General features: G+C 37.2%; 1 protein-coding gene across 1 annotated transcript in view; it reads left to right on the forward strand.

Moving 5' to 3' along the window:
• The window catches only part of EIF4G3 (eukaryotic translation initiation factor 4 gamma 3), a 359681-nt gene that overhangs the window by 277238 nt on the left and 66329 nt on the right, over window positions 1–16114 (forward strand). The window contains exons 14-18 of the mRNA XM_052636017.1: window positions 1360–1606; window positions 3588–3721; window positions 5736–5855; window positions 6245–6355; window positions 11398–11568. Coding sequence (XP_052491977.1) covers window positions 1360–1606; window positions 3588–3721; window positions 5736–5855; window positions 6245–6355; window positions 11398–11568 — 783 coding nt within the window. The remainder of the gene's footprint in view (window positions 1–1359; window positions 1607–3587; window positions 3722–5735; window positions 5856–6244; window positions 6356–11397; window positions 11569–16114) is intronic.

Genomic DNA, 16114 nt, shown 5'->3' on the forward strand with positions numbered 1-16114 from the left:
TCGCTATCTCCCAGGAGTTTGCTCAAACTCATGTCCATTGAGTCAGTGATGCCATCCCACCATCTCATTCTCTGTCACTCTCTTCTCCTCTTGTCCTCAATCTGATGTTAGTAGAAAATTTATTAGTATTATATCTTTTATAATATTTCACTTAATAACAAAGTTGGGTTTGCAACTATTTAAAATTTTTTTCATAAATCAGTTGGGGTAACTACTTCCTGGTGTATATGACATTTTTTAATACCATCCTCTGTTCAGCCAATTCAGTAGAGCCTCTAGGGACTTCCCTGCTGGTCCAGTGGTTAAGACTTCACCTTCCGATGCAAGGGGTGCAGGTTCAGTCCCTGGCCAGGGAGCTAGGATCCCATATGCCTTACGGCCGGAAAACTAAAACATAAAACAGAAACAATATACTAACAAATTCAATAAAGACTTTAAAAATGGTCCACATCAAAAAAATACAAAAAAAAGAAAAAAAAAGAATAGAGCCTCTAATTTGGCTCTCCTAATGTGAATTTATCAACTGGAATTTGTGGTAAGTTTTAATTTCCTCTGAGTGCTTCTTTCAAAAGATTATTTCCAGAGTGTTTCCTTTAATGAAAAAGAAAGACTTTAAAGTTCATTGCGAAACTTTGCCTCCAGGAGTTTTGATGGTTGATGTGCCCTCAAGAAATACTTTGTTGTTGTTGCTGTATCTGAAACTGAGATGGTCAGAAATAATCTGGTGAATAAGTTTAATTCTATTTTGCCTTTTAAAAATAGGATGCACTGGAACCCAGATTTCTCCCTGGGAGAATATGTGCCAGTATGATTTGAATAAGGTCATAACCTCAGAGAATTCTAAGAACCAATACACAAAATAGATTTTAACCAACAAGTGACCTCCTTGTTAAAGGAGCGATGGTCAGCTTCGTTGGAGTTAGACACTTTAAACTGTTCATTGAACTCTTTTTCCACAGCCAGAGGACAACAGAAAACATACCCTCTAGTGTTTCTTTTTATATTTGCTGAGCGTTAGCGGCAAGGGTAGGAGAGCTTGATTTAGATTCTGACTCTTTCATGTCCGTCAAGTTCCGGGGATTAACAGTTCTTTCCTTTTTAAACTTTAGTATATTTAGATTTCATTAGTCATGTTAAAGCATTTCAGTCGCCTTTGGAATTGTCTGATTTATCCCAGGAGATGAAATGAGAAAAGCGTTTTAAATAAACTTACCATTCTAGTACCATAAGCTGAACACAGACATCCTTATCTTGAGTGATATGTTTTCTTATGCTTTTCTGAGGGGATAAGTATGGTTCTTCATGTGTATTTACACACAGTGAAAAGAATATTAACCTCTGTGTTCACTTATGCTTTAGCCTAAAGCTGAAGAGGAGCTTTCAGGTGACAAAATACTTGAATCTGAACAGGATAAAATGAGCCAAGGGTTTCATCCTGAAAGAGACCCCTCTGACCTAAAAAACGTGAAAACTGTGGAAGAAAATGGAGAAGAAGCTGAGCCTGTACGTAATGGTGCTGAGAGTGTTTCTGAGGGTGAAGGAATAGATGCTAATTCAGGCTCCACTGATAGTTCTGGTGAAGGGGTCACATTCCCATTTAAATCAGGTAAGTTTATCCCTGTCTTCCTGTGTCTGTTTTTGGTTGTCCTCTTCACTCTACTGCAGCTTAGAGAAATGTTGCCTCCTCCTATAGAAATATTGGATGGAAGGAAGAGGCTCATCACAGTGTAATGTTTACAGAATAAAGCAGCAGGCATACTTGACTGACTAGCAAATCCAGAGAGTCCTTTGTTGGCGGAAGTGATACCTCATGCTGGCTGGTACTCTGCTTTCACTGGCATTGGAAGAGCTGCTGCCAGAGGAAATCAGTCAGTGCTAGGCTGGTAAAATTTGACAAGAGGAATTTAATTTATTCATTTTAATAGAGATGTTTCAGATATGGTGACCATGTTCCTTGAGATAGTATACTTGTTGTTTCAGGAAGCTGGAACTAACTTTGTTGATGGAAATCACTCTGTAGAGCTGAACTCTGGTAGGAAGTCAGAATCAGTATACTAAGTTATTAAGCACCAGCGATGTGGAAGTGCCCTATAAGATATAGGGGGAATGTATTTTTTTTTAACTTTATATATGTGTGTGTTTGTTCAGGGTCATGAAATCACTGTATTTCTTACTGTGAGTTGTAGTCAGAAATTTTTGAAAGCCTCTGATTGATCCCATCTTCGTATACTGATCATTAATATTTAGTGAAAACACTAGCAGTGAAATACTTGGAATGGGCCTTATGAAATTGTAAGGTTATTCAATTGTAAGTTTTGTTTTTAACCTTAGGGCTCAAAATACTGAAATTTCTCCTAAAGATCTAGGCTTGTATCACCAAGCACTTGGACTACCATCAGTCCTTCTTCAGGGATTGAATTGCTGTTGTCATTTTTAGGACTGTGTAAATTATATTTTTAGCCTTCAGTTTGGCAAAGATAAAGTGCGCAACTAGCGGCCCCGACTATCCTGACTGACTAACTGCTTTTTGCCTCTGTAATATACACCATCAGTAATCGGGGGTAAAGGCAATTCAAAATTCAGATCCTAATAAACTGTGTATGTTTTAATAAATATAATGTAGTAAAGTATCTGCAGAATACTCACATAGCGTCAGGCAGTCTGTGACTTGTGTGCTAAGAACCACTAAGATGAAACAGGATACAGTGTGCTGTCAGGGGCCTGGTTTTGATGAGTGTTTGGTTAATTAAAAGAAAAAACTGTGACTTGGTTTCAGTAACAGTAAAAATTTCAAGAAATTTTCCAGCTTTATATTATGATAGGATTGTTAATGATAACTGAAGTAATAGTAATAGTAGCAAAAAAAAGTACTGTGGTTAAAAACTACTTTAATATTCATATGAAAAGTATTAGCTAAGAATATGTTTAGTGACAGGATTCTTGGACAAAGGTATATGTCTTTTCCGAGTTTAGTTGGCTCAGCAAGCAGATCCATTATTTTCTTCAGATTAAACTGTAATTAGGGGAGGGGGGAATCTATAGTCTGCTTAGACTTCCGAATCTTTAATAAGTTCTTTAGTTTTGTGTTTTATGTCCTGTTACCTTTTTTCCCCTCTCCATAGTAACATTCAAAAGTATCCTCCTTTTGCAGGAAACCAAAAGTGTTATATATAAACTATGGAGCGTAAGATAGTCTACAAGGATGTATTGTACAACATGGGAAATACAACCAGTATTTTGTAATAACTGTAAATGGAGTACAACTTTTAAAAACTATTTTTAAAAAAGACTTGGTGATTTATTTAATGACGATTATCCATGTCCCAGACTTAACGTAAAGTCTGCTTATGTGCAAGTATGGTTCCTGGAGCGCCTTACTTCAGATTACTCTTCAGAGGTATCCAGAAGGGATGAAGAACAAATAACAGTTTAAATCGTCCCATGATGCTTTCTGACTGTAGCTCATTGTTTTCTTCGTGGTTTTGTTTGCATATGATGAGATGAAATACTGGAGTCAGCTTGTGTTCTTGCTGGATATACATACAGTGACGTTATAGACTGTTGTCTGCCTGCTCTCCTTTTTTTAGAATCCTGGAAGCCTCCTGATTCGGAAGGCAAGAAGCAGTATGACAGGGAGTTTTTGCTGGATTTCCAATTCATGCCAGCATGTATTCAGAAACCAGAGGGCCTGCCTCCCATCAGTGATGTGGTTCTTGACAAGGTAAGCTGAGCACTCAGTGAAAGCTGTGTCTTTTGGTGAGAACTGGTTTTTAACTATCAGGGCAAATATGTGAAAAGAAAGTGAAAGTCGCTCAGTCGTGTCCAGCTCTTTGTGACCCCATGGACTGTAGCCTGTCAGACTCCTCTGTCCATGGAATTCTCCAGGCCAGAATATTGTAGTAAGTAGCCATTCCCTTCTCCAGGGGATCTTCCCAAGCCACAGATCGAACCTAGGTCTCCTGCCGTACAGGTGGATTCTTTACTATCTGAGCCACCAGGGAAGCCTAAGAATACTGAAGTGGGTAGCCTGTCCCTTCTCCAGCAGATCTTCCCAGCCCAGCAATCTAACAGGGATCTCCTGCATTGCAGGTGGATTCTTTACCAGCTGAGCTTCTGAGGAAGCCCCCATAATATGTGAAGTATGAGCACTTTTTAGAAATTGTTAAAGTGACATTTGAATTAAATGTTTCATTAAGCATTATTGGGTCTTAGGTTTACTGTAGCTCATAGTAATTATGGGATTTAGCTCATATTTGAGTGGTAAAGTTTTAAAATTTATTGTTGGCTTATAACTGCTATTTCCTAGTGATAAGGTGAAAATTGTGTGTCTTTAGGGCTAATACGCTTAAGGAGATGTAGACCTGTTTATGCACTGTGCTAAAATCTCAATAGGGAATTAGAGTAGCATTGAGGATAGGTCAGAAACCTAGGTAAGTATTTGACAGATCAAACTTAAGTGGGAGGAAACGTAATTCCAATAGTGTATAACTGAGAATTTCTCCAGTAGATACTTACAGGAGGATGAGTCTTTAATCCTGTGCAAATAGATAGATAGCCTTTTTCTTTACATCTGATCTTAATCGTACATACAGAAAATTAGTACAGTCAGTGTTTATTTCATCTGTTCATCAATTTAAAGATGTAAAGTCAGGTGTGTATTTGCCAGCATAATTTTACATACATTAGTGATGAACCAGTTCTGGTGACTGAGCTCATGTTTTATAGAGGACCTGTTAATCCCTGAGTAAAGTGTAGTTGGTAACGTTCTTGCAGAGTGAGATCCAGTTCTTACTGAGAATCCCTGTAGCTGCTCATCCCGACTTTATTTGTAGCATTTATTCTCTCGGAGCAGCAGATCGTCGTCCTTTTCTTGCTAAGTCTTCTTTCCTAAGTGCTTATGGGAAGACAGTTGAATGAGTGGTGGTACTAATTTAAGACTGCTTCAGTACTCAGAGGACAAGCTTTGTTATGCGCACGGAATGAGACTGTCCTCTTAGAAAATGTTTTCTCCTGTCTGCCTGCCTTATCTGTGTGACTCTGGCTGATGATAAATTGATTTCTCACTAATCTACTTAGCTTTGCTGAGTCTGTAGTCACTACAAAGCCAGATATCTCCGATTAACAAAGCAGACAAAATGAGATTTTTAAATGGATCATCATGGAGAATTCACTGGCAGTCCAGTTGTTAGGACTTGGCACTTTAATTTTGGGGATCCAGTTTTCAATCCCTGGTTGGGGAACTAAGATCCCACAAGCCCTGTGGCACAACCAAAAAATAAAGTCATCCTACATGACAGTTGTTTCCTTTTGAGATTTGTTGTCCGTTCAAAATACATTCTTTACTAACCATAAGTTAGTAGCATCAAAACCAAAACAAGCTATGTCAGGTTTATTATAGGCAGGTGCTTTAATGATCCTGGAAAATGATTCCAAAATTTGGCTATAGTTCATAAGTTCTCAAAATAGCTTGTCTTGTGCCATTCTGTTGGCCCTAAAGTGTCAAGTGAGCTGGGAATTTTAGACCTGACCATTCCAAGGCAACCAGAAAACCACTGTTGACCTAAGGGCTCTACGGCCAGCCCAGGAGAGCCTATCGTGGTTCAGATTGGACTCCCACTGGCTCAGAAAGGCAGCTCTATCTTGTCAGCTGACATAACTTTTAGTCTGAGTTTTTGTCTTTGTGGCACTGAATGCTCTGAAACTTGTATTAAGCTTTTCTTTGCTTCTTTATGCAGATCAATCAACCAAAGTTGCCAATGCGAACTCTGGATCCTCGGATTTTGGCTCGGGGACCAGACTTTACTCCAGCCTTTGCAGATTTTGGAAGGCAAGCCCCTGGTGGAAGAGGTGTACCTGTAAGTGCAAGTTCCCTACAACCCAATTAGTTAGAAACTGTCATAGACTTCATGACATCTTGTCTAATGGCAGGAGAGCGACTTTTATTCTTTGATTCTTCTAACCAAGAAGAGGAAATAGAAGAGGCGAAGACTATCCTTTGCATACTAATATTCAAACAAATAAAGAATACACTTGAGTTTCAAGTTTTTACTTGAAAGAAGCTGGTCTGCATTAATTTGGTCTTGAATTTTTTTTCCACATTTTTTTCAGTTGAAAAGACCTGCACGTGGGTTAAAAATAGAACCAACCTTATATAGGATCCCTGTTTTGTCATGAGGTGTCCCGATGCACTAGAGATGTCCAGTGATGTTCATCTAATGGTCATCTCTTTGTCTTGTTTCTACAGATTTGCAAAGTGCAGAGCAGGCATGGATTGCCAGTTCTGGAACAGAGCAAAGCCCCAGCTTCCACTCCACTGGCAATGCCGCACCCACCGCTGAAGAGCCTGCCTCTAGGGGTGCGCTGAATCCTTTTTAAAAAAAAAAATAAAACAAAACAGTAGTTTCTGGTGTTACATTTCCTGTTTTGCTCTTCTCACTTACTGTAAGTCGTGAAGCCAAAATATGAAAACATGATATATTCAGAAGATTGCGATGTTGGTAAGCTGCAGATTGCCTTTACACTCCCAGAGGTAGGCTCTTCAGCGGCAGAAGTGGCATCGCCCATGGAGTTAAGCTGGGCACTGCACTGAGCAGAATTTGACAGGCCCTGCCTACTCCATGCTTTGGAGACTTGTGGAACCTTGGGGTGAAGTTGCCAGTGATGTGAATACCTCTTCTTCCCCAACTTGGAATGGTATAGAGAGAACTTAATCTAAAGTTCTGAAGGAGCTCAGGGTTTGATATACATTTGTGGATCACCCTGTTTATACTACTGTATGTTTGTAAAAATATATTTATAGAAGGTGGCACTTTTTATTTCCCCATCACCTTTTTATTTCGGGAATGGCAACTTCTGAAACTTGCTCTGAAATAAGACTACACCTTCTGACAACAAATCACACTTTGTAGATACTTAAATTATTTGCCTAACCAAACACTGATGGAAAACACTGGAATGTCTGCACCGTGTTTGAGGTTTTATAAAAACTAGAGAAAACTTTAATTTGAAGCATACTTTTTATTAAGCATCACCTTCTTAAAGACCCCTGTGTGTATAATATTCTATTCTTACTCGGGTTTGAAATTTAAATTCATCTAATTTCTCTAAATACCAAATTAAAATTTTTTTCTAAAGTTGGAATTTCCTCACCAGAAAGTCTTAGAAAGCAGCTTTCTAGAAACTATTTTATACCTGTTTTTCAGTATTATTTCCCTTCGTTGGTGGGTTAAATATATATTTGTTAATCTCTGTTTTCATTTTGGTTTCAGTTTATATCTTTGTTTTGCCAAACATTTGAAATAATGTTGATGCCATTTTGATCATTCTCTGGTTAATGTCTGTGGTTATCATGTTGCTCAGTTTTGTTCGTATGTCACTCACAGAAGATATGAATTGTTGCATCTCCTCTTCCAGTGTATACTGTGAGTTTTCATTACCAGCTTGCTGTTGTCTGATAATCAGGTATAGCTTAAAGGAGGTATTATGAATTAAACATAGCTATATCTCACTCAAAATACTGAAACTAGAGAATGGGTTTTTAAAGTAACTGTCCCAGTGTATATTTGCCCAGTAATTTATTTTCCTATGTATATCAGGTAAATGATTATTTAGTGCAAAGTAATGTGACAGGAGATGAACCATTATCAATAATTTGTAGAGTCTCCAAAAATATTCACTTTAATTGTTTAACTCACTTTCTTTTCATAGCTCTGTCAGTGTTCCACATGCTGTTTTTTAAGTGGAATTGTGATCAATCAGAGTAATATTGATACATTGTCTAAATATAAGTAATTATTCTTCCAACAGTTCCCATAGCTAACAGATATTCTCCATTTAATTTGTCCAACTTACTTGATATATTGGTGAAGATAAGGATGGGAATTTTAAAGAATATATATAACATAAAGGAACAATCAATAAACCTGCTTGGGGAAAATAAAAGCAGCCCTACTCTTCATAGTTTTTGGCTCCATACAACTTCCAAATTGGCTTATAAATAATTACCATCCAAAATTGTTAAGATATGCTAGGTATGCTTCTTAGTCTAGCTGTCGTTGCTGTGACTCCTGGTATAAACTTTCCTGCAACAGACTTGTTATAACATATTTTTAACGTGTAGCAATTATATTAGTGTCATACACAGTTATATATAATTTGTAGCCATAAAAGTTCATCTTTTGATGAAAGCACCCAGGCAGTATCATCTCTGTAGTTTTTTAAAAGTCAAGTTACTTGGCTATTGTGGTGTTAATTTTAATAATAATCTGTTTGCAGATATCACAGAATGTGCCTCAAAAGAAATGTATTGAGAAAGGGGCTGTAAACCTAGGCTAGTAACTTGCCATTCATGTTCATTTTAACTAAATTTGAAATTCACTGAACTGTGATGAAAATCCTTCATACAGAGAGGCTTCCTGAGCACATATCTTCCTTTTCTCTCTTAGAGGGTCTGTTGGTTCTATCTCTTAAAAAAAGAAAAAAATGCTACAGTGCATATTGGTCCTATTTTCTTTGGTTATACAAGTAAGCAGAGAAGTTTGAAATAGGAGCAATATATATTCAGTTCTACAACAGAGATCTATAGTTTCTTATGTAATATGTTTAAGATATGTGGACCCTGCACACATTATACCTTGAAGTTCATCTTCTCACCATCAGTCAGAATTGTTTGTCTTTCAAGCAAGGAAACCAGGCTTTATTTCTTTTTATATGTTCCATAACTCTTAGCACAGCATCGTAGAATTTTATCTGTATTTAGTAAATAAAGTCATTCATTACCTGTGGTACAGCTTTTGAATGATACTGTAAATCTGACAATTTATATTAAGTTTTTCACACACGAAAAAGGATACAGGGTGTTTAAACATTTTTATACCAACCTGCATATCACTTTTTTAAAAATTTCTCTTTTTTTCCTTTGGTATTCATGATGATATTGTACAACCTGATATTGTACTTAGTTCTTAAAAAGGTCTTTGGCATGCCTTACTATTATATATCCCATGATCCTAGTAATAACTTACGTAGGTACGATAAGCATTTAATATGTGAGATGGTTTAAGTTCAGCAAAGTTGAGACTTGTTCATAGTAATTTTGCTCATAAGTGGCAGAATTGTATTCAAGAGACCACAGTTCTTTTGTCTTCTGATCTGCCTCTCTTCTCCACTTCACCGTAGCCATTCCAGGCATTGATATTCCAGTGAATCATTCTGAGTATAAACAGAAGAATGGTAGAGATTAATTATAATCAAGCATATTAAGCATTTATAAGAATAATAATCTGTTGAGGACTCAGTATACTTGGGTAAATATTTGTGAGCTGTATCTTAGTTTTATCCAGAGATATTTAAATTTGTCTTGGGAGGATGCACATGGGTTATAATTTCAATATTTTAATCCGGGACTTTAAAAAGTTTTTGACTTTTTTTTTTTACAGTTTTTTTTACTTTGAAACACTGTTGTTATCTACTTATTTAATATTTCTCACATCTCTTTGCTGCTTGTCTGAAATTCACTTATATTTGTCTTGGGACAGATAAAGAGTTGTTTCGTAAATCATATTTACGTTTTAGAAATCTCAAACATTCATTGGTATTTGCAATTTCTTTTTTGGAAATGAACATTTTCTGACTTAATGCAAACATAATTAAAATTATATCCACAAATTATACTATGGCTCTTAAATGATTTTGGCATAATACCTTTTATAATACCCACCAATCATTGTTTTTAACAAGTTTCTATGTGCAGATGTATGGAATAAGTTGAATATCTGTGATCTGTTTATTTGAATTTTATCCAAACTTTAAAAAAGATAGTAACTGACATTAATTAACAGTAGAATATATTTTGAATTATAAAACCCAAACAATACGTGGTTTACTGCCTTTTCTTAACAGTTCTTCTGCCTGAACTAGCAAGGGTTCAGTGAGAAATGAACCTTAGAGTAGTACTGTCTGGTTTAGCAGCTCTTTCCGGTTGATACTTTCCCAGTCTGATGATCTTCTTTAGTTCTGTCTTAGTTATACCATGTGTGGCACCTCAGGGTTTATTTGACTTCAGTTTTTTGGTTTTTGTTTTTTTTTCATTTGTTAGATTACAAAATAATCTCACATTATATCATTAGTACTGAGTCCTTAGCTAGACGTATTTGATTGGTGTGTATTGCCCAGAAGTTCTAAGTTTTGATCCTGAAACATCCTTAATACTGCTGTTTCTAATTAGGGCACATGGTCAAGGAAGGGTAAGAGAATAATTAATTCTGAGATGGGTGATGTGTAAAGGCTTTGAAGCTTATCAAAGTCCTCAGACCATGTCTCTCTTGAATGTGTCTTTCTGTATGAAGTATGACATTTTATTTACTCTTCTTGATTGGAGGATAATTGCTTTAGTTTCACTTAAAGGGCAGTATTGGAGCATGAAGTGAGATAGGATTTTGGTCTGTATGTCTTGCGTGAAGCATTTTTTTTTTCTCCTCCTTTTTCCCTCTTGAAACCTAATTGTAATATTTCTTCATCATTCAGAGAAGGACCTGTCAGAGAAAGTAAGGGTAGTCAGTATCCCAGATCTTGGATTGGTCATAAGCAGAGCTCTCTGTCACTCCAGATATTTAATCTTGAAAAAGTATTTCCAGGCATTTAGAGTAGCATTTACTAGGAACATTTTAATACATAGAATACAACTTTTAACTTACATTGCCGTTGAAGTAACATTTCTGATTTGATGACCAGTGTGACATGCTAACATACATTGGTTTTAACAGAATTAGCATAGTGGGACTCTAGGAGGAACAAAGAGCTGACAAAGGCCTTTTTTCAGGGAGTGATTTAGTTGGATTTCATTAATGACATAAGGAAGACTTATTTTAGTATTTCCGGCCCAGCAAACTTAGAGGGATCTATTAAGGTCTACAGTCAGTCTGGGTGTCTATGCTGTAGATAATTTCCGTGGTAAGGGTGTATTTGTATTGCACACTGAAAGTGTAGAGACACAGTTTTTGAAGCAGATTTGTAACTGTGGTGATCTCTGCCTCTGAATTTTTGTAATTGTTCAAGTAACTAGTCCAAAGTCACATAACGAGTTCAAAAGAAAGAAAGAAGCAGCAGTTTCACTTAGGGTAGTCTCTTTTGTTAGGTACAATAGCTTTGTCAGACATATCTCATTTAGGACATCAGGGTCAAAAATTGTAGTCGTGGTGTACGCTACAGTGATGACATTCTAACACACCCACACCCCCCCCCCCCAAAAAAAAGATCATGTCTCAGTTGAATGCCTGATACCCATCTTTGCATCTAGAAGTGTTTCCTGTGGCCGTCAATCCTTACTCGAGCAGCACAGCAGAGACGGTGGATTGTGAGTACTCTGTGTGGATGTAATAAAGAATACTCTTGTCCTAGCTGTTGAATGTTGGACCACGGAGATCTCAACCCGGCCAGAGAAGAGAGCCCAGGAAGATCATCACGGTCTCTGTGAAAGAAGATGTGCACCTGAAGAAGGCGGAGAACGCCTGGAAGCCCAGCCAGAAGCGCGACAGCCACGCTGAGGACCCGGAAAACATCAAGACCCAGGTGAGCGCCTGAGCGCACGCTCACGGCGGCTTGGAATCATGATGGTATTATTTTGTCTCTTTGCCCTGGTAATATAAGGTTTTTTGTGATTTTTTTTCCCTTACTACAGGCATTATTCTAAAAGCTATAGTAAATGCCAACAACCTGTTTTCTCTTGAAGTTGCATTCTGTGTGCTTTTCAAAACACACACTGTATTTCGAGGGCTCACATGTCATAGAATTCTGTCATTCACGCTTAGATCAATATTTGCTTTTCTTAAAAATATGTTTTTAGATTCTTGTTCATTGCCCTGTGGTAGTCTAGTTAGTATCTTGCTTTTTGTTTCATTTCTAATAAGTTAGAATTTAGAAATACATCTTATTTACAGTCCTTGATAATAAAATTGAATTCTTTGCATCTTTTTGAGCATATCCTCCCTCAGAACTCCTTAGGGTAAATTGAGTGAATTCCTTTAATCCACACAAATTTGTTTCGGGTGTCAATTGTATAAAGCCTCTGTTCCTCCTTTGCTGTGCACACAGCGCCAGTCCCTGTCCCTGTCCCACCTCTCCTGCACCCTTTAGATGCTCTTGATTCTAACTAAGAGAACTGACTTGACACTAATTAAGATGCTAATAGCATGTGCCTTATGGAACTCTGTGAAGTTTAAATGAAGCGATATAGAGCACTTGCACAGGACGTGGTTCTGGGAGCCCAGTTACGTGCTTAGTGGGATAATGTCGCTGGAAAGAGATGTGCTTACAGATCCTGATGTTGGTTGAGCACCAGCACAGAGTCTCATACATAGTAGATACTTAATAAATACCTTTTCAACAGTAAACTTAGCAGCAAAGCTGTTCAAACTGTCAGGACCAAGACGAACTGATGCATCACAAACTCTTTGTCAGACCCAAATCGGCTGCTTGCCTTTGTTCATCTTTCTCGCAGTTGTCCCAGTCATTTGTCCCAAGTCTACATTCCTGCTTCCATTCCCTCTGAGAAGTGCTTAATGAGTAGGGACCTAAAAGTTTTAAATTTCCTGCTAGATATTTATCATTGAATATGAAGATGTCTTCTTTTGGTGTTTAAGGCAGTTTATTAGTGCCTTATGGCATCAGATTCTTACAGCACCTGTGAAGGCAGGAATACATGTGTTCTCTTGTTCTCATGAAGAAACTGAAGCTTTGAGAGGTGCTTACTGAGGAGTCCGTTTGCTGTGAACTTGTACCTCTCTATTCTGTAACAGAGTTCTCCCCGTTTTTAAAAAAATTTTTACTGAAGAATAGTTGATTTAGAAACTAAATCTAATTTCTAGTTCTAAATCAACTAAAGTTGAATTAGTTTCTAGTATACAGCAAAGTGATTAAAAGATACATATGTGTGTATGTTTATATATAGATATTTATTTTCATATTATTTTTCATTGTGTTTTATTACAGGATATTGACTATAGTTCCCTGTGCCATACAGTAGAACCTTGTTGTCTGTTTTATATATAGTATTGTGTATTTGCTATTCCAAAACTCTAATTTATCCCTTCCCCACCCCCTCTCCCCTTTTGTATCTAGATCTGTGAGTCTGTTTTCTGGTTTGTAAATAAGTCCATTTATATCATATTTTAGATTCCATATGTAAGTGATACCATAGGTATTTGTGTTTTTCTGTGTTAACTTAGCACAGTAATCTCTAGGTCCATCTATATTGCTGCAAATGGCATTATTTCACCCTTTTTAAGATTGAGTAGTATCTCATTTTATTTGTGTGTGTGTGTGCACATGCATATTTATGTGATATGTCTGTGTGTCACACCTTTATTCATTCATCTTTCCGTGACCTTGCAGACTGTCTCCATGTCTTGGCATTTGTAAATAATGCTGCTGTGAACATTGGAATTCAGATTATAGTTTTGTCTGGATATATGCCCAGGAGTGGAATTGCTGTATCATATGACAACTCTATTGTCAGCTTTTTAAGAAACCTCTATACTGTCTTCCATAGTAGCTGCACCAATGTATATTCCCACCAAAAGTATAGGAGGGTTCCCTTTTCTCCACACCCTTTCCAGCACTTGTTTTTTGGAGACTTTTTAATGATGGCTATTCTGACTAAGTTCTCCCCATTATTAATTGTTACTTCAGAAACAGAATAATTATATTGACTTTGAGGTATCATTAATTAGTTCAGTTTTCTTTAATGAATAGATAAAGCAAATCCATTGCAGGGTTGATAGACTTCTTATGCAGGGCCAGTACAACCTCCTTTTCTTGACACTTTGTCTTCTTAATACAGAGCATCTTTGCTTCATTCCCTCTCCTTTTTGTGTTTTCATTCTGCTCTGCACAGGTATATCCCATGTTGTTCCTCCTATTACTCTTTTTCTATCCTTTTGTCAAAACCATAGTTTTATTGTTGCCACCACGTCCAGAAAACTTCCACTCTGATGTTTGTTCCTACCCTCTGTATTTATAGCAACATTATGAATGATCACTGGTGGATACCATAAGAATTAATCGTCTCCTTGAAACATTTCTAGGAAATCATTATTAATGACGTGTCTAGACTCCTTCCACATATGTACACTACATTTGCGGTTCTGCTGCTCAGGCCGCTATTTCATCTCTCTTCTCCTCTTGATACAGTAATCCCACTGCTGCTGCCCGCTCATCTCTCTGATGGGCTGATTTTTTGCTCCTCGCTCTAGCTTCTAGCTTATCGTCGTGTCATTTTCTTTCCCACTAGTGCGCAGTAGTCCTGCAGTGGAAGAGCCTCAGTAACAATCCTTTCTAAAATATCTCCCTTCCTGAAAGATCTTCTGTCCTCCTGCCACCCTTTTTTCATGTGGCCAGCTTTTTTTTTTTTAATTTCCCTTTACAATCTGGCCCCATTCTCATTTCCTTCTAAAGGTATTTCCTCACTAACCCATTACAGTCTTCACTTCTCGAAGGCTTCTGATCAACCTTGTGCTTTGCTCTGTCATGTCTCTTGTAACTTTCCTGTCTTTGAAGCTGAATTTTGATGGTTTTGATTACTGTGCCTTATGCTTTATTTGTATCTAGATGAAATTGCAAAACATCAACTAGATATTCAGTCATAATGAATAAATGCCTTTTAGTCAGTGGTTTGTTTTTTGATACTGGAGATTTCCTTTTTCAATTCAGGTATAAATTGACATATTACTTTTGAGGTGTACAACATAATCATTCAGTATTTGTATGTATATTGCAAAATGATCACCACAGTTAGCCTACTTAATTTCCATCATCATGTAGAATCTTATTCTTGTGGTAAAAACTTTTCAAATGTGCAAAACAGTATTATTTTCCTTGTATTTTCATTTTTGTTGGCATATTGGTGATGTACTTTGTGTTGGTTTCAGGTGTACAGCGAGAGTGAACCAGTTACACATCCACATGTGCTCACTCTTTTTAGATTCTTTCTCCATGTTGGTCATCACAGAGTAGTGAGTAGAGGTCCCTGTGCCACGCAGTGTCCCCTATTTGTTGGTGTTGTTCAGTCACCCAGCTCGTTGTGACCTCATGGACTGCAGCACACCAGCCTTCCTTCCCTGTCCTTCGCCATCTCCCACAGCTGGATCAGACACATCCATTGAGTCAGTGATGCCATCTGACATCTCGTCCTTTGTCGTCCCCTTCTCCTCCTGCCTTCAGTCTTTCCCACCATCAGGGTCTTTTCCAGTGAGTTGGCTCTTCACATCAGGTGGCCAAAGTATTAGAGCTTCAGCTTCAGCATCAGTTCTTCCAGTGAATACTCAGGATTGATTTCCTTTGGGATTGACTGGTTGGATCTCTTTGCTGTCCAGGTGACTCTCAAGAGTCTTCTCCAGCACCACAGTTCAAAAGCATCAATTTGGTGTTCAGCCTTGTTTATCGTCCAGCTCTCACATGCATACAAGACTACTGGAAAAACTAATCCCAATCTCTCAATTTATTCCTATTCGCCTTTTCCCTCTGGCAACCATATGTTTGTTTTCTACATCTGTGACTTTGTTTCTGTTTTCTAAATAAGTTCATTTGGACCTTTTTTTTTTTTTTTGGATTCCACATATAAGCAATATCATATGATATTTGCAACAGCCTTATTAACTATAGTCACTTACTGTACATTACTTCAATAAATGACCTTTTTTATTTTCCTGTTTTTCTAAGCTTAGTATTTTCTGATCTATTTGAAGATCGGAAGGCTGGGTTTTATTTTCGTTTTTATTTTGTTTTTGTGGAAAGCACAAATTAAAGTTTTAGACCTAAATGGTGCTGTCTCAGTTGATACAGGCAATTTGGAGAAGTGACTCCCTCATCCCTAATAAACTTGAAATTTTTCTTCTCTATAAAAGGGCAGCTGACTTACTGCTTTAAAAGTTGACAATATGATTTTTAAAAATTTAAATAGATTTGTTTACTGTCTTAAAACTGTTGATATACTGGTACACTTTCTAAAAATCCTTGTATTCAGATTAAATTATATAGGGATCAAACAAAACATTTTATAGGTTATTCAGTTAGTATATCATGGTTTCATAGATTTTCACAACTTCATATTTTTACTGAG

The sequence above is a fragment of the Budorcas taxicolor genome, chromosome 2, assembly GCF_023091745.1.
Source record: "Budorcas taxicolor isolate Tak-1 chromosome 2, Takin1.1, whole genome shotgun sequence".
Lineage (NCBI taxonomy): Eukaryota > Metazoa > Chordata > Mammalia > Artiodactyla > Bovidae > Budorcas > Budorcas taxicolor.